The following is a 17,089-nucleotide window of genomic DNA, read 5'->3' as shown; positions in this document are numbered from 1 at the left end:
CTTCCATGTTGTGCGGCAATGGCTCCTCGCTCGTAAGATCAATCCCCATCAAGGTTGCCATGATCGTCATCAATCTTGGATCGCTCATGAACTCACCTGCCATGGCCTGCGGATTGCTCTTCAATCTCTGGATCTTCTCCACCAAAAGCGGGTCCTCCATCAAGTCGGCGGTCTTTGGGTTGTTTCTCAAGTTGGAAATCAAGTTCGGGTCCGAGAAAATTTTGCCCAATCCCATATCTGGCATGGCCGTTCTGGCTTCAACATCCTGTTCAACCAACTTCAAGCCCTCAGCAGCCATCTTATTGCCTGGCTCGAGCTCCAACGCCTTCTTGTACGCCACCTTGGCGTCCTCGAGATCGCTCAACCCGTGATGGGCAGCTCCCACACGGTTGAACCCCTTCGCCCAGGAAGGATTAATCTCAGTGCAAGCTTTGGCATCCTCCAAGGCCTGGCGGTACTTTTTCAACGAGGCATATGACGCTGAACGGTTGGAGTACAACACATGGTTTGGCGTCTCGGATGCTTCAATCGCAAGCGTGAAGTATTTAATAGCGGACTCGTAGTCCTTGGCGGAAAAGGCAGCGTTACCTTGTGCTTTATATTCGTCGGCCATAGTAATTAGTGTGTGTGTGAAGAGGAAAGAAAGAGGGGAAAGATCTGAGGGGGGAGGTCAGATGATCTTATACGCAAATCTGGAGTCGTCGAGAGTTCGTGGATCTTTCTAGAAAGAAGCACGTGATTGATCACGTGGAAAGTCGGATCACCGTTCGCCTGGTATTATAGAGTTAAAAACCTAGGGCATGTTTTTTTTTACATGCAATTCATTTTACGGTGCTATTATATATTCATCTTGATCAAGTTTGGAAATAACTGTTTAGATATCGTGAAAGGAGGTTTTTTTGTAGGTATTCGTAAGAGCCGTGGCACTGTCTCTCCAAGCAAGGGTTCTTAGGGGGTCTTGCCCGGCATAAGAATTAGTTTGTGTATTCGAAACTACCGACTAAAATGATTGCCGTGCTGATATTCACGCGGTACAAAAATCTCTTATATATACTCATGACCAATCTCTAATCTCTGCGAGAACTCGTCATGGTCAGATCGTCTGTGTGAAACATGCTCATAACGGCAATTCAGACTTCCGCACGCGCTCTGGTTTTCAGGAAATATCCGACTACGGAGTCTCGGCAGCGCTACATGGATCAATCCCTCGGATATTCTTGGTTACAATTTAAATGAGGTTCTGTTTGCCATTTCAAAGGGTAAAGGACTTGAAACATCTAATTTATCCCATGTGGGTTGAAAACCTATATATTGGTTTGGAGGATTTTTTTTAACCAGTCGTCGGACTAAAGGTACTCTTAGAGATATGCGGGGGTTGAAGTTAAAGGCTCTCAAATCGATTAGGGATGGGGAAACTCCGACGTTTCCCGCATAAGTTACTTTCTAGAGATGTCTTTCACTCCCCTGGATTTTCCCTGTTACCTGTCCGTGTGAGAATTTCGAGTAACAAATACGTCTGATAGTAAAACCTCTAGTGATTTTTCTTATACACATAACGATCAAGGAAAGATTTAGGGAACACCTCAGTAACTATTTAAACATCAAGCAGCTTCTGCATATCTCAGGTAGAATTGTGTCGAGAGCTTGAAGGTGGTTGATTAACGCTGAACCTATAACCCGGTTCAGGTCACTTTTTTATTTCCAAGGATTTCCCACCCCACCTTAACGATGTCAAACTAAACTCTGGGAGGTTTCAATGTCATATTGCGTACCCCATCTGACTCTTATATGCACATGCATCCTGCATGCGTATATTTTTCAGCACATTGCATTTTTTTCCTCCATTGCTTAAGTTAGCTCTTCATCGCCCAATGACTTTTGACCAAGACACTGCCAGCTTCTCTCAATGGCTCACCTTACATCGGGTAGAGCTCTCCTCAAAGGTCCTGATTGCAGACCTCAGGGCGCTGTACCAAGGCAGAGGCGTGGTTGCGCTCGAAGATATCGCCGAAGACGAGGTTGTGTTTTCGATTCCCAGAAGCGCCATCCTCAACGTCGAAACCAGTGCTCTCTCGAGCTTGAACGGAAACAGAGATGTTTTAGCTGGCCTTGGTCAGTGGGAAGCCTTGATTTTAGTCTTGTTGTACGAACAGTCGCTCGGCGCGGCGTCCAACTGGGCCAGCTACTTCGGCGTCCTTCCGACCGAGTTCAGCAGTCTCATGTACTGGAGTGACGCAGAATTGGCATTGTTAGAACCATCGTTGGTGGGCAACCGAATTGGTAAGGACTCATCGGTCGAAATGTACGAGAGGCTCTTCCCTGCGGTCGTGGAGGCGTTGGGGGTCGCTGCCCAGATCGGTAGTACTACCATTGAAGACTTCCATAAGATTGGCAGTCTCATCATGGCTTATTCCTTTGACTGCCAGAAACCAGATTTTGGTGAAGATGAAGACGACGAGGACGACGAGGACGAGTACCTCAAGTGCATGGTTCCATTGGCGGACACCTTGAATGCGGATACCACCCTTGCCAACGTCAATTTGATGAGCACGCCCGAAGAGTTAGTGATGAAGAGTGTGAAGGCAATTAGCAAGGGCGAGCAGATCTACAACACTTACGGTGACCATCCCAACGCAGAGATCTTGAGGAGATACGGGTACGTTGAATGGTCCGGTTCTAAGTTTGACTTTGCCGAAATCCCGTTAAACAGTATCAAACAGGTTTTTGTAGACGAAGGAGCATTGACTGAGAAGTTCTGGGAGACCATGTTGCACACCATCGCCGACACAGAGCTCGAAGAAATTGATGAGGAGGTGGTGTTGGAAGCGTACGATTGTTACAACGACGGGACCGTGTTGCCAGAGCTTTTCCTTCTTCTCCAGGTAGCCACTCTTGCTAACCAGATCGCCTCCAGCGATAAGAGTATCTTGGAGCAGAAGTCAAAGGACACCCGTGCCTATGTCAACCGCATCTTGAAGAAGTGCTGCCAGTTGGTGGAGAGCGGTAAGTTGACTCAGAGCGTGGAGGCGGTGTGGGCCAAGTTACTCACCACCAGATTAGCCAACTATCCTCAGGTGTTGGTGCAGGCCCCTGCTTTTGTGACACCAGAAGACGTCACCAGTAAGCAAGCCATCAGCCAGTGTATCCACCGGTCTGAAATCAATTCGCTCAACGCGTGCGGTGCGCCGTTCAGCGACTTCAAGTTCATCGAGGATGAGAAGATGATCAAGGCAATCACTGCGAAGCGAGAAATCGAATCCAAAGAGACCAGAAAATCCAAGAAGCAGAGACGGTAAGGGTTTAAAAATATTTAGTGTCTTTTACCTAGGAGTTTTGTAGTAATAAATAGTCCTGGAGGTGAGGAAAAGAGGTCCGGGGAGTATAATTGGGCTCTATAAGAAACTTAAAGTATCTGGTCTGGTGATGCCCGATTGAAACTATTTTCTCTGGAACATTGCTCGAATTTTTTTTTTTTCTAGGGAATACAAAGCGTTAATTACCTCCATTCAGAGGTTATTGTAAGTCATAATATTCCTCTTACACTGACACTTGTAAGTTTGTTCCTATTCTCTCTATGCATGCCACTGAGCTCATGAGCATTTGTTCGTTGGAGTTCTCACCCAAAAAGAATCCAAAAAAAAATTCTTTACCTTATAAACTACGGTAGCGTGGAATTTCCTCCTGAAGAGAAATAGGCACAGGGAATGGCTTGGTTTTGCTCTCACGTTCATAATTTTCACACCACAGGTATATTATTAGCACGTCTGCACTTCCCCTTCCTAAACTGACTTTATTCATGTTTCTACATTAACCTTCTTTTTATCCGAGTACTATTAACAATAAGCTATCTCCTAGTACGAAAAGTCAAACTCATCCATCTCGATTTGCGAATCCCTAAGACGCCTCTTTGTAGCTTCTTCTTCCTCCACAGTCACATCAAACGGATTACCAACCTCCTTGTGGGCCTTGAAAGGCAGTATGGGCAGTATCAACGTTTCATCCGCCGATTCGTGCCGTTTCGCATAGCTCACGGGCCGAAGCACAATCGGCTTTGGACGCGAAACCTGGAAACTCTGAATCGGGGCGCTTTGCACCGGACGGAACCCTTTCACAAAGCTGCCCAATGAAGCAAGTACCAGCATGATTCTACCGCTCTCCGGTACTCTCTGCTGATGCACATCCCTTTCGTCCATTTCTCTAGACAATTCCGCTCCTTGATAAGACCGGTCCCTCTGGTATTCCTCTCTTTGATACGTCGTACTCTCTCTTCCAGACACCGGGTTACGCTCCTGGCGGTGGTGGCGTCGGGTCTCCCACAACTGCTGGACCTCAGGGTCAACCTTGAAAGCCGCTTTTTTGTAGCGAAGATCGCTCTCACGGAATGTGTAGTCGCGCACGCTCAGGTTATAAACTCCGGGGAAATGCTGGTCAAACAATTCAACGTGCGACACGTTTGCACGCGGCAAGCTTGTGCCCGACATGCCCATACTGAAGATTTCCAGCTCCTCAGGTGACCACGGCTCTGTTCCAACCACTGGCGAAAAGCTATTCTGGACTTCAGGGGTCACTCTAGCACCACGGTAGAACCTATTCACATCGTCCACACTGTCGGTGGAGCCTGTGCTCCCCATCTGACTAGTCTCAGTCTTATTTGCCTCCTCGTACAAGCTTTCGTTCTTTCTCGCTTTCACGGTGAGTACAATCACCCTGATGTTTTGAATCAAAAAGTAAATGAAAACAATGCCGTGGATGGCAAAGTGGAAGAGACCGATAATAGCGCGCGCGTGCTCGGTTAAGTTCAACTCCGGCACATACGCGATGCAGAGAAGCACCACCAAGAAGCGGCAGCCGAGCGGGAAGAGCACGTGCCAGCTGAGAAGTGTGTGGAGGTGGTAGGGGCCCATGGCGACCAACACACACATGTGAAAGATCTCAAAGATGGCTAATAGTATCACCTGGATGAAGCCATTGGCGATGGTTGCGATTACAACCGCGCGGAGGAAGCCGACACCGCAAGTCACCGCGAGAAAGTACAACTTGGTGGGACGCACGCGACTGTAGAGCGCACCATAGAGGAGCATGAACGTGAGCGAGTTGTAGAGGCGATCACGGCGGCGCACTATGTTGTAGAGAAGGAACACGAGATGGAAGAACACTACAATTGCGACAAGGATGCTGAGCGCGGTGGACCAGACCATGCTGTTATGGCGCTGGGGAAAGAAGGCATCGACCTGGATGAGCTCCAGGATCTGGTAGAGCGTCCAGACAGAGAGGGGAAGGGAAAAAATTTGGAAGAGGCCAATGTAAAAGTAGCCGAGGAGGAGGAGTACGTTGCGCTTGCGGTTTTGGGAAAGGTGGATACGTGCAGAAGGGTCGCGCACACGCGCATTATGGCGCCGTGTCGCCATATATAGATGCGCCTGCCCCGCCGCCATAGCCACCACCGTTGCAATTAAAAACGCAATTACAAAGTTAATCCACGCGTATGACGCGATTCCCCCGTACCCCGACGAAAAAACGAGGATTGCCTTGAGCCCCGTCTCGTAGTACCCCACATACACGTGGTCGCGCACCGCTGGGACTGTCTTGCCCACAAACGGAATGTCACTGAGCAGGATGTACGCAAACTTCTTCATCGCCGGCCGGAAATAGCCCGGGTAGCGGAGGTGCAAGCCCGCAAGAAAGTACACGAGCTGAAAGTACGCGATGACGTCTGTGTAGCTGGGCGTAAGAAGGTCGAGCAACGGCCCATTACAGAGGGACGAGACGGTGAAGAGAAACGGGTTAGAGGATTCTTGGAAGGGAGAGTTTTGAATGATGAACGCGTGGGTGCAGATGGTGAACACAATGAGCGCGGCCACCGCTGTCACGGGGAAGATTCCCACCCAGGTAGCGCTGGGGAGCGTTACAGCAAAGGTGTTGCATGCGAGTTTGCGTGGTTGCGCATCGGCGCTGAGGATGGAGAATGTGGCCGTGTACGCGCCGCGCGAGCGGTAGTCGCGCGCATGGAAAGTGTACGTGAGGACAAAGCGGTCACCAAAGTAGAGCGGGCAGGATGTGTCGTTGGGGGCGCGAACATGCGAGATGTTGGCAGGTGGCTGGGGCATGAATGAAGGGGGGACTGAGGGGTAAGGATGAGATTCATTTGGTTCAAACGGGTAGCCGGGATGGCCTCCTGTGCTATTTATGGGTCCACCAAGGCCTGGGAATCCCGCGAATTCACCTGGCCAAGAAATGCTTCCATTCGCATTTGCGGTCAGAGGCAACACGGTGATATAATCACATAGCCGAAGATACTCATCGGTGACGTTCCCCGCGAGATCTACTATTCTAACATGCAATGTGGTGAACCTGTTAGTTGTAGAGTTAATATCAGGAACGATTTCGGGGCTGATAATTGCTGCTTCAAGCCGGAACACTAGGAGCTCGTCGGACGGGATGAAAACTGCCAGACCAGAGAACCGCGATATCGTGAGGTTTTGCGAAACGCCCACGCACGGATAGCCCCTGATCTGTGCCGCGACTACCACACGGAGGAGAAGGAATATGAGAGGTAGGCAGTGCATGATGGATGTGAGGTATACACGATGAGCTGGTATAAAGGTTAGGCGTAGAATGGGTATAGCTTTGGTCTGAAGGATGAGCCAGCTTAGGGTCTACTCTTCCGACTGGTGTTCCTCTTTTATGGGCGAGCTCAATCTCAAAGACTTGCGATTGATGAGGTGTTCACGGCGTTATTGAAGTCTTCAAAGGTTTCTCGACGTTCCACAGGTATATAATTCACGGGTAAACCAGATTTGAAACGTTCTAGTTACTTTAAAGTCGACCATTTCAAGATAGTGAGGGGTCAGAGGGCTAACACCCGTTGATAATTTGCCATGGCTGCAGGAAAAATGCTGCTACGCCTCCTGGAAATTTCTTACCTCACAGTGCGCATTAGCAGGATTCATCTGCATGCACCCCCAAGCCGTGTGGAAGCGAGGAGAGAAGGAGGTGCGACCGCTACTGTTGTGAATTTCTACGAAAGCCATGTGATCGAGTAGTATTTTCTGAAAGTCAGGTAGATCTGATTGCAGACAGTCAGCGCATACGCGATATGGCTATGTTTCTGGAAAGCAATAGCATAAGGTTTAGATTCGAGGCTAGTGTGTCCTAATCTGACTCTTCAGGGAAGGATCGAACTTCCATGCAGTAGATTCAGAAACGAGTTATAAAAGTCGGATGCACTGAGATTTTAGCGAGGCCTAGTTCAGGCCATCGAATTAAGTTTCTACTAATTTCCACTCCTGAAGGGGCACTTTTTAAGTGCAGGTGTCAGTAGGGCTAACACTAGTTAGATAGCATCTCAAGGTTTGTCATGCGTTATAGGACGGCTTCGCGGAAAAGACTGGAGCGCGAAGATCGGCATACGACCCGTGTGCACGAATTGGGGGATACACTCAACCGTTCGTGGTTTTTTTTTTTCCTAGAATATGTGGGGTGGTTAAAATTGCCTGTGTTTGTGGATCGAGATGGAATCAGCAGTATTCTTGATTCAATAAGCCACGGGTTACTGGTCATGCACGATATGACTGCAAAACGGCAATTCCATTGTTACTGCAGGTAATATCCAGGGGCCCATGAGGATTCCACAGAATTGGGCGTTTGGAAGACCGTCCTGTGGTTTACGAATACCCATTGCGGTGATTCGCACTTAACAGTGGCGTTGCTAGCCTTCTTTTCAATCTAAAAGACTGTAGAAAGAATCCTTGAAAATGTAACTTTCGAATAGCCATGTGGCTTAGTACTCCAGTCTCAACTTTAAAAACAGGGTAGGGTAATTTGTCTAGGTAAGACGCACCAAGCTTAATGCATCGTGGAAAATAGAGTCTAACTCAACTAGCAAGTCACTGTTGTCCGCGACTGATATAACCTCAGATATACAAATTTGCCACACTACTTGTTTGTTTTCCGTCACTCAAATTTGATATATTCCTGAAGGCTCCTCTAATCCATACTTGCTTGTGAATTTTCGTGGAGATTCTTTTCAAAGACTTGAGAGAGATATAAACCTTCCAATACGCACTGACGGTTACTCTTAAGTATTTCCTATGCAATTCACCCGGGTGCAATCTGTCGTCGATAATCATGGCGTAAACCTATGCTTGGACAGAGAATCCACGGGTACCAAGGTTAGTCCATCGAGATACCAGGATCCATGCAACTAATAAACATATCTAAAGTTGGGGTTTTGTCTGTCGGTCAAATCCTCGTAGGCAAATTCAGTGCTCAACTCGGCACCGGCCTCCACACCTTGAGCCTTGTCCCTCTTCATGTTTTCTCTCCTCAAGTAGAGACCCAACGTAGCGGCAAGAATAGCCTCCATAAAATGAGAGAACAAGAGAGAACCCATTCCCAACTTGTACTTTGGGTACTGGGATGTCTTGTAGAAGAATGGACCCGCAATGTTACCCACACAGTAACCCAAAAACAACATACAGTTGGTAACACTCTTCTTGGTGGTTCCGGCGGTGTTGGAAGTGTTCAAGGACAAGAACATCACAAAGGCAGCATTGTACGGACCGGTCAAGTAGTAGCAGATCAATCTGCCAACCTTGTGGTGTTCATTAACGAGCAACAAGCCAAACCCACCGGCAATATTTGGAAGCATAAAGAGGATGATCATGATTGTTCTTCTGTTTTTTCCACTCTTTTCCATCCACAAGTCATTGAGGTACACACAGACCAAGATCGAAAAGGAGATAATGAAACCGTTCGGAATCTGCAACAAAGTGGTTACCAAGGTGGAGAAGCCAAACCCCTGGATAATCATGGTCCCAAAGTTGGAAATCCCTCCGTTTGGGATGTTAGCAAACATGGTGATGATAAACAAAAGCCACAGCTTAGGGTCGAGGAAAGCATCCTTGACTTGGTCCCACTTCAAGACCTTATCAGTGGACTCGTCGACGCCGGATTGGTTTTCCTTCAACCGAATTATCAACAACTGCTTTTCTCTGGCGCTAAAGATTTGGTTTCTCAAAGGAGAATCGGGAAGGCCAAAGAAAATCACAACCCCCCACGTGCAGCACAAGCATCCGACGATCAAAAATTCGTACTTCCAAGACGGCATGGAACCCTTGATGCTACCAATACCGTATCCCAATAACCCACCAAAGGCTACCCCCATACCGTTGGCAGCGTACCACAATCCGATACGAATCGGCTGTTCACGCTTGGTGTACCACATCCCAGTAATAAGCATAAAGGCGGAATCGGCACAGGCCTCCGCAGCACCACCAAAGGCTCTGACGGCGGCCAAACTGGAGAAATCGCTACAAGCAGCTTGAATCATCAAAAAGGCTCCCCACATGAAGATGTTCACTCCCAAGTACTTACCCACCGGGAACCTAATCAACAAGTAGTTGGTGGGGAACGACCATGCCATGTAGCCAAAATAGAAAACAGACGACAACCACGAGTACTCGGTACCCTTCAAGTTCAAATCTTTCTTGATACCGAAAATTGCAGCGTAAGACAAGGTGGTTTTGTCAATGTAGAAGAACATGTAGCAGATAAAGATGAATGGGAGCACCCTGAAATCGATTTTCCGAAGCACAGCAGCCATTTCTTCTGGTGTGTAATCAATTTCCTTTTCGGCCAAAAGTCTGGCCTCTCCGATATACTGAAGATCTAGCTTGTCTTCGTTGTGTGAAAAGTGGGAGTCATTGTCACCCACGCTTGGAGCTCTGGGTTCCACTTCATCGGCCAGGTGTGAAACAACTGACATTTTTTGTGTTTGCAGCCAAAATAGGGTCTGTATAACGAGGGAGAGAAGTGGTATTTATATTGCTCTGGAGGTCTGAAATCATACCTGGGGGGGATGCAGAACGTAGATATGCAGCTCGGGTAGGTATCCCCCCCACGAATGAAAGGACCCTCCATATTTTTGGCTTTCGGCGTACACGACTGAAGATATTTGAGGACCCAAAACCGGCCTGAAGCCGGTACCTGTATATGGAGAGTGACGTCTGTGGGGTTTGAAGGCTATATGAACGATGACCTCTTTTTTTGTGAATGGCCTAATGCTTATAGTTAAATAGGCATACACGGGGTGCAGATCAAAAGGTGGGGAAGAACTTGGCTAAAAGAGCATCATCGCCCCCCGGTTTTATATCTAGTTCCCCAGAGTAAGGAAGGTAAAGCTACTCGGACTTTTCATCGTGTTTTCCGGATGCAGGAATCGGTGTTAAGGCCTTGATTGGATAATGCATGGAGGAACATGAATTGAACCATATATGACCGGCAAAATATGTTTCCAGGGCCGTCTAAATGGCAAAATCTTGGGGGTAATTGGTTCCTAAAGGCTTGAAGGAAGACCCCGGATATTTTAGGGACCAAATAGTTGGGTGGCCTGCAGCACTGAGAGCTCTTCCATGAAATACGGCAACAAACTATTTGTATACCTTGGCATGGCCATTTGGCACGTTCTTTGTGAATGGTGTCAATATGCAAGTTCCCTTTTTTTATCAAGATTTAATAGACTGAGACGTGAGCTGGTTCCAGTGGAGAGGTTTTAAACGTGGGCTTCAAAGTTCTTGAACCATGGACAAAAGTTCACCGCACGGTGGAAGTTTGCGCCGAATTTCGGCAAGCTGTGCGGCTCGGCCGAAGCGCGTTAAAGAAAAGCCGTTAATGCATTTCCCCACAAATCTGCATGGTGCAAAGACTCCCCCTGGATATAAAACTCCATTCTCCCGAGAGCTAGACCTTTAGCACTAACCTCTAATTTATTCCTATAATAAACCTCTCGATCGGCATGCCAACCGTAATCACAGGATACACGATCAAGGATCTCAGATTTCCCACCTCCCTTTCCGGAGACGGCTCCGACGCCATGAACAAGGACGGTGACTACTCCTCGGCCTACATCATCCTCCACACTGACAACCAGAGGGTGAATGGCCACGGTATGACCTTTACCATCGGCAGAGGGAACGATATCGTGTGCTATGCCATGCAGTATTTTGGGGAGCGGTTAAAGGGCAAAGCCTTGGAGTCGTTGGTTACTGATATTGGGGCTACCTGGAGAGATATGGTGAGCGACTCTCAGTTGAGATGGATCGGCCCAGAGAAAGGTGTGATCCACCTTGCGCTTGGGGCGTGTGTAAATGCTATCTGGGATATGTGGGCAAAGTCCGTCGAAAAGCCTCTCTGGAGGTTGGTGGCGGACTTCACCCCGGAAGAGTTGGTCAGCTGCGTCGATTGGAGATATTTAACGGATGCTTTGACCCCAGAGGAAGCGGTCGCTATGTTGAAGAAGACCGCGGCTGGGAAAGAGGAGAGAATTGTTGAAACCTTGGCCAACAGAGCTGTTCCCACATACACCACTTCTGCCGGTTGGTTAGGCTACAGCGACGAGAAAATGCAGAGCTTGTTGACGGAAACCATGAATTTGGGGTTCAAACACTTCAAAGTGAAAGTGGGTGGAAACTTGGCCCGTGACCAGCATCGTCTCAAGTTGGTGCGTGACATTATCGGCTACGACAGCGGTAATCAACTCATGATCGACGCCAACCAGGTTTGGTCTGTTCCAAAGGCCATCGAATACGTTAAGCAGTTGGCAGAGTTCAAGCCGTGGTTTATCGAAGAACCCACCTCTCCAGACGATATTTTGGGTCATTTGGCGATCAAGAAGGCCCTATTGGCGGACGGGATCAAAGTGGCCACCGGTGAGATGTGCCAGAACAGAACCATGTTCAAGCAGTTCCTCGCCAGCGGTGCCATCGACATTTGTCAGGTGGATTCCTGCAGGTTGGGTGGTGTCAACGAGGTTTTGGCGGTCTTGCTCCTCGCCAAGAAGTTTAACGTGCCGGTTGTGCCTCACTCTGGTGGGGTAGGCTTGCCAGAGTACACCCAGCACCTTTCCACCATTGACTATGTCGTTATCAGCGGTGAAAAGTCCATTTTGGAGTATGTGACCCACTTGCATGAGTGGTTCAAGCATCCAAGCGAAGTTGACCAGACTGGTCATATTATCACTCCGTTAGACCCAGGGTACTCAGTCGAGGTCAAGCCAGAAGCGTTTGATATCTACGAGTTTCCAACCGGTTCATTCTGGACCAGTCCAGAAGCTGACAACATAGAGGATAAAATTATTCTTAACGGGGGGGTAAGGAAAATAGGAGAATTTGGAAAGCCGTAAAATCTCCGCATGATGTATTGATGATAAGAATATACTCGTAGACAAAAGTATACGACTATTAGATATTTTATCTGGCAAAGAACATGCCGGAAAAAGCTAAAAAGATAATGACCGCTAAGCGGTTCGAACGCTTGCCTCTTACGAGATCTGATCTTGAGTCAGACGCCTTAGACCACTCGGCCAAACGGCCATTACATGAATCTGATAAAGCTATATTGTTATAATATGGTTTCTAATATGCGGTTATATATTTAGGTCGCGTCTGCATCAGTAGGTACTTTTACATTAATATATTTATTCCTTAATTAGTGCATAAATACACGTGTATACTATCGGAAATATTATCTATACTAAAAACATTTTGGCAATTAGTATATAATAGTTCAACAATTAATATGTGTTGTTATTTTCATAACACTATTAAAACTTGCTTTCTAATTATACATTGTAACTTGCCGCTAAAAGTATTTAGATAGGTGTATTATTCATTAATCCCAAGAAATAGTACAATCATATGGAAATAATGAACTAAAAGTTGGATTTGGCGCATATATGGAAATCCGTCTGGCCATATATATACTCAAGTTCTCATATTTTACACTATGACGTATCAATATAGCTAAGAGAATGCAAAATTCAAAGCACACAGGATATATGGAAAAATATCCTCGGCGGCTCCGCAAGCCGATAAGACATAGCGTTTGCGCCAAATAATCTCATGAAAGTACAGTTTAAATAATTTTTCAGCATAGAAACAGTCTATCTGATTCAATGGTACAGTTATTCTACTGGGTCCCGTAACCTCGTATAACTACGTTTACCCTGTTTGACCGTAGAAATTCCTGGCGCAAATGCCACTAAAAACGGTTCTTCCAGGGGTCAACGGAAGGGGGCATCAACAGAGTTAATACTTGACTCTATACGCCACACCCTCACCTTTTAAATGCCCACACTAAAGTTTTACCTATCTATTAACACACATAATCTTCATACACTTCTTAGGCGACGACGGTGCCCCAGAGGACCAAGTCCCGTCTGAACTTCCACCGGCGGTAAGACACCCCGAGATCACGCTTTTTCTGGCGAGGTAATTTCATTAACAAGTCAGAAAAGATTTGGATGAGCTCGCCACTATCGTGCCCATTCTGCACAAGCAAGCGCAAGAAGGAGCAGAGGTAGATAAACACATTGGCCTTCCACGGCGGAAGTGACTCAAGTAGGTAGCTCATAAGATCCGGGCCGTAGGTCTGCACCGTTTGCATCTCTGTGTCCTTCTGTTGTCTTTGGAGGTATGCCACCAAGTCCGCAGGCATCTGGTCGAGGAGAGTCTCAGTTTCAGTACTGGTCAAGATGCTCCCTCCCGTCTCACCCTCGTCCTTCATGCTGCGTAACAACAACACGAGAGTTTTTGCAACGGCTCTGATCCCGTCGCCACTCGCCTTTTCGTTAGCTAGCTGGATTTCCTTGAAAATGGCCGGCTCTGTCTCCAACAACTTGTCGTCATCGATGGTGGCCCTGATGAGCGCTTCCAACAGGGTGGTGTAGGACACACGGGTGCTGAACATATCCTCGTGCGGATGGCGGGTGAGGTAGTCCACTAGGGTGTAAACCGCCTGAGGAATGGCGCCACTGCTCCCTGCCATATTTTTCAACAGGCGGCCAAAGTAAGACAGCTGCAACGCCATGTGGGTTGTGACAAACCAGTCTTGGGCGTTGAACACCCGCAAGATGTACATGTTGCTAGCAGTTCCCGAGTATCCGATGGGCATTTGGGTGGTGATAGTGATGGTCTGTGTGACCCCCGCCGCCACCGTCCCTCCTGCGGGCTCGATCTTTACCTTGATATTATCTGACGAAACATAGTGGTAAGCCTCGTTTAGCTGCCAGTTTTGGACGAGAATGGAATCCTTTTCGCCCTCTTCGTTTCCGTAGACCACTCCGTACTCAATCGCCTGAGCACCGTTGTTGGCGAGTGTAACCTCAGTGGTGACGGGGACCCCGCACCGAACGCCCTCAAGGGTGATGTCAACCGGCTCCACGGTGATACCACTAGGACGGTTATCATTTTCCACATCGTCAAGCTTTTTGAAATAGCCCTTCATCAACTCGGACCGCGCCTCAAAGTCGATAAGGCTCGCACCGCGGAGCGTAAAGTCGGAAAACACCGGGATATGGTCGCTCATATGCGCCATGGATTCAATGGAGCCGTAGCGGTCCTGAATGAGCTCTGTGGCTACGGCTGGAGTGGGAAGATAGAAAATTCTATCGGTGTAGGCCGCCACCCTGGAAGGATTGTACTGCAATCCCTCATCTTCCAAGCTCTCTGGAGTGTCAGCGTCCTCCATGATGATTGGGTCCAGCTCGTCGCTACGTACCTTGAGCTTGTAGGTGGGAGCAAAGGCGATTGTGCCTTCCTTGAAGTTTGGTAAAACGTGGTGGTTGCGGATCTCCTGGCCCAAGGTATCGTGGATTGCCAACTTCTCGTAGTCTCTGCGTTTGTACAAGTACTGGACCTTTCGGTCGTCGATAGCCATGCGGTAGTTGAGGTCACCGTTGAAGAAGACTAGTGGGACGAAGTTAGGGGAATGGCTGATAAATTCCTTGCTAGAGGTGGTATCGGAGTTCTCAAGGATAGTTTCCTTATCCAATGGGGTTTCAGAGGGGCTTAGAGATACCCTTTCCGACCCTTCTGATTCTTTCTCGGCACCACCGGGCGCTCGTTTCGAGATATTACCTGCCCTAGTTTCTTCACTTCCCGAGGTTCTGCCACCAAACCCTTCATCTCTATGATCATCCCCTAAAACCTTTCCTTCTTCATCCGACTCGACGTCAAACTCCAACTCTTCCGTGAGGGCGCTACTCATTCTGACATCTAACTCAGAACTATCATTCACCAACTGGATTCCCGATCGGGTCAACGCTTTGGCACGGCGCTGAATCTCGGCAAGCTCCTTCCTACGCTTAAGTAACATCGACGAATCGTAACCCGACGCGAGATGGCAGTTTAAAAGCACAAACGTGTGGGCCTTGGCCCTTTGGAAGCGTCTATTCGTGGCACGTGTGGATGCCACAATAATGGGGTCCACCCCAAGCAGAAAACTGATCACCACTGCACCCTTGTTGCCCCAGAAGCCCAAAAAACCAGTCTCCACCACCTGGAGTTCAACGTTTCCGATCTGTTTTGCGATCGAAGATCTGGCAAACACAAGGGTAGTTAAGCCAATGAGCTTGTTTTCAGCCACTAGGGTGTATGTCTCCTCCGACTGAGGCCTCTCGTTCAACACTTGGAGCAACCTCTGTCTCCAGAGCTGCTGGGGCGTTTCGCCAAAAAGCTGAGGGGGCTGGGGGGTTAGCGGCACTGTCTCCTGGAATGAAACCACATACACATCGAGTGCTTCTGGCTGGAACATCTGGCACAAGACCTGGGTGCTGGCGTTGTACAACGCGGCGCCATGTAAATTCCAGGTGACCAAACGAAACCTGAGGTCTCTGTGTTGGATGAACTCATCGTAATGGGCCACCAAATAGTCTTCCAAATGCACGGCACTGGTGTTTGACAGCTCCTGCTCTACAAGGGAAATTCCCTCCATCCAGGCAGAAACAAAGCGCGATAATTGAGGCATCGAAGTCTCCGCCATCCGTCCAATCACCCGGTCGTTTAATACCACGCAGAGGTTGCCCAGGTTTTCATCACCATCAAAGATTTTCTCCGTCTTTTCATCATCCTGGCTCTCTCCATTCATTCCAGCGGGTCTGATGAGAATCACGTCCCGGGGGGTCAAGTCGCGGATGTCGCTCTCTGCGTACTCCGCGGTCAGAACGGCATAGCGCGGACTGGCGTGTTGATCATCCGGCGGAAAGTACCACAAGGTGGCATTTGATGTGCTCAACTCCATTGTGACGAAGATTGTGGTATGAAGAGAATTGCGAAGCGAAGAGGAAGTGCGAGAAAGATGATTGATATACTCGTTCGGTGTCATTGCATCCGAGGTATCCTGCACTGCGGGCTGACGTCACAGAGGACCGTGACAGGATAAGATAATCGGGAAAAGAGGTTATGTAGCACTAAGAAACGCAAATGTTTTATTAGCAGAGATACTATAAACACTGGGCAAGTTTGTATCAGAACTCGAGCTTCGACGCCACCAAGATATTATTACAGAATTGATTAATGGAGCAGACAGTGCCGATTTTCGGCCTCTCCATCGCTGCAGTTCCTACGTTCATATTGATTTGCTAGACTCCAACTGTCTAAGGTAGGAGGTTGGTTATATCTCTTTGATGTTTGCTCATTATTGGCGTACTGGCGATTCTGAATCCATGGCTTATTTTCAGTTAACAGCTTACTGTACATATGCAGCTTATAACAAATACGTATAGTTATAGTGCACCATTCTTGGCTCCACCCAACGATACTTTTCTATAGCGACGAGCTTTATTATCAAGGGATTGGGTTCACGCCTTCAGAAAAAGGAACTTATGCAGAGGAAAATTTTGGGAAAATATCCTGGCTCGTGTTGAAAAATTTCTATTGACAGTTCCATGAAATATTCCTCTTGTGCTTGTCCAATTAAACCGGTGAGAGTAAGAGAACTATCTAGTTTAGTGCCTAACCGCATAAGGGTTTCAAATCATTTATACAAAATCTTTCTAGCATACCCAACCGAGGGAAACTAAACCTTTTAAACCTTGTAGAAGCGGATAAAAGAGACCGGCCACAATATCTAGCAATTGTCGCGAGAAACCGGCCTAAACAACGGGTGTATAGCCGTGGTTGCGATCATTGGGACTTTCATTCCACCATGGTTGTAGGTGCTATAATAGATGTAACCAAGCCAAGGTTACTATTATATCGTGCTTTTATTTTTACACTGAAGCATGAAATTTCTCCTCAAATTTTCTCTTCGC

At 47.9% G+C, this 17,089-nt stretch overlaps 6 protein-coding genes and 1 non-coding gene across 7 annotated transcripts; 2 read left to right on the top strand and 5 right to left on the bottom strand.

Moving 5' to 3' along the window:
- The first annotated feature begins 1,859 nt into the window (after positions 1-1,859).
- On the top strand, positions 1,860-3,494 carry RMS1 (ribosomal lysine N-methyltransferase). The gene has a single exon (XM_019130046.1). The coding sequence runs from the start codon at positions 1,872-1,874 to the stop codon at positions 3,294-3,296; it is 1,425 nt and encodes a 474-aa protein (XP_018982503.1). The 5' UTR covers positions 1,860-1,871; the 3' UTR covers positions 3,297-3,494.
- A 320-nt stretch (positions 3,495-3,814) lies between these two features.
- On the bottom strand, positions 3,815-6,818 carry BABINDRAFT_163686 (uncharacterized protein). The gene has a single exon (XM_019130045.1). The coding sequence runs from the start codon at positions 6,564-6,566 to the stop codon at positions 3,852-3,854; it is 2,715 nt and encodes a 904-aa protein (XP_018982502.1). The 5' UTR covers positions 6,567-6,818; the 3' UTR covers positions 3,815-3,851.
- Positions 6,819-8,203: 1,385 nt separating this feature from the next.
- On the bottom strand, positions 8,204-9,604 carry BABINDRAFT_172934 (uncharacterized protein; the record flags this gene model as incomplete). The annotated part of the gene is made up of 1 exon (XM_019130927.1): positions 8,204-9,604. The coding sequence occupies one exon, from the start codon at positions 9,602-9,604 to the stop codon at positions 8,204-8,206; it is 1,401 nt and encodes a 466-aa protein (XP_018982501.1).
- A 1,143-nt stretch (positions 9,605-10,747) lies between these two features.
- BABINDRAFT_163684 (uncharacterized protein) lies at positions 10,748-12,345 on the top strand. Its single transcript, XM_019130044.1, has one exon. It carries the CDS (start codon positions 10,796-10,798, stop codon positions 12,179-12,181), a length of 1,386 nt encoding a protein of 461 aa, XP_018982500.1. The 5' UTR covers positions 10,748-10,795; the 3' UTR covers positions 12,182-12,345.
- Positions 12,290-12,371, bottom strand: BABINDRAFT_t355. Its single transcript has one exon. It is a non-coding gene; the product is annotated as a tRNA-Leu (tRNA).
- Positions 12,372-13,053: 682 nt separating this feature from the next.
- BABINDRAFT_163683 (uncharacterized protein) lies at positions 13,054-16,114 on the bottom strand. The gene has a single exon (XM_019130043.1). It carries the CDS (start codon positions 16,075-16,077, stop codon positions 13,180-13,182), a length of 2,898 nt encoding a protein of 965 aa, XP_018982499.1. The 5' UTR covers positions 16,078-16,114; the 3' UTR covers positions 13,054-13,179.
- Positions 16,115-16,297: 183 nt separating this feature from the next.
- On the bottom strand, positions 16,298-17,021 carry BABINDRAFT_163682 (uncharacterized protein). The gene has a single exon (XM_019130042.1). It carries the CDS (start codon positions 16,533-16,535, stop codon positions 16,350-16,352), a length of 186 nt encoding a protein of 61 aa, XP_018982498.1. The 5' UTR covers positions 16,536-17,021; the 3' UTR covers positions 16,298-16,349.
- Positions 17,022-17,089: the final 68 nt, after the last annotated feature.

The sequence above is a fragment of the Babjeviella inositovora genome (genome assembly GCF_001661335.1).
Source record: "Babjeviella inositovora NRRL Y-12698 unplaced genomic scaffold BABINscaffold_17, whole genome shotgun sequence".
Lineage (NCBI taxonomy): Eukaryota > Fungi > Ascomycota > Pichiomycetes > Serinales > Babjeviella > Babjeviella inositovora.
The sequence above is the reverse complement of the archived record's forward strand: the minus strand, read 5'-3'. Positions and strand labels throughout refer to the sequence as shown.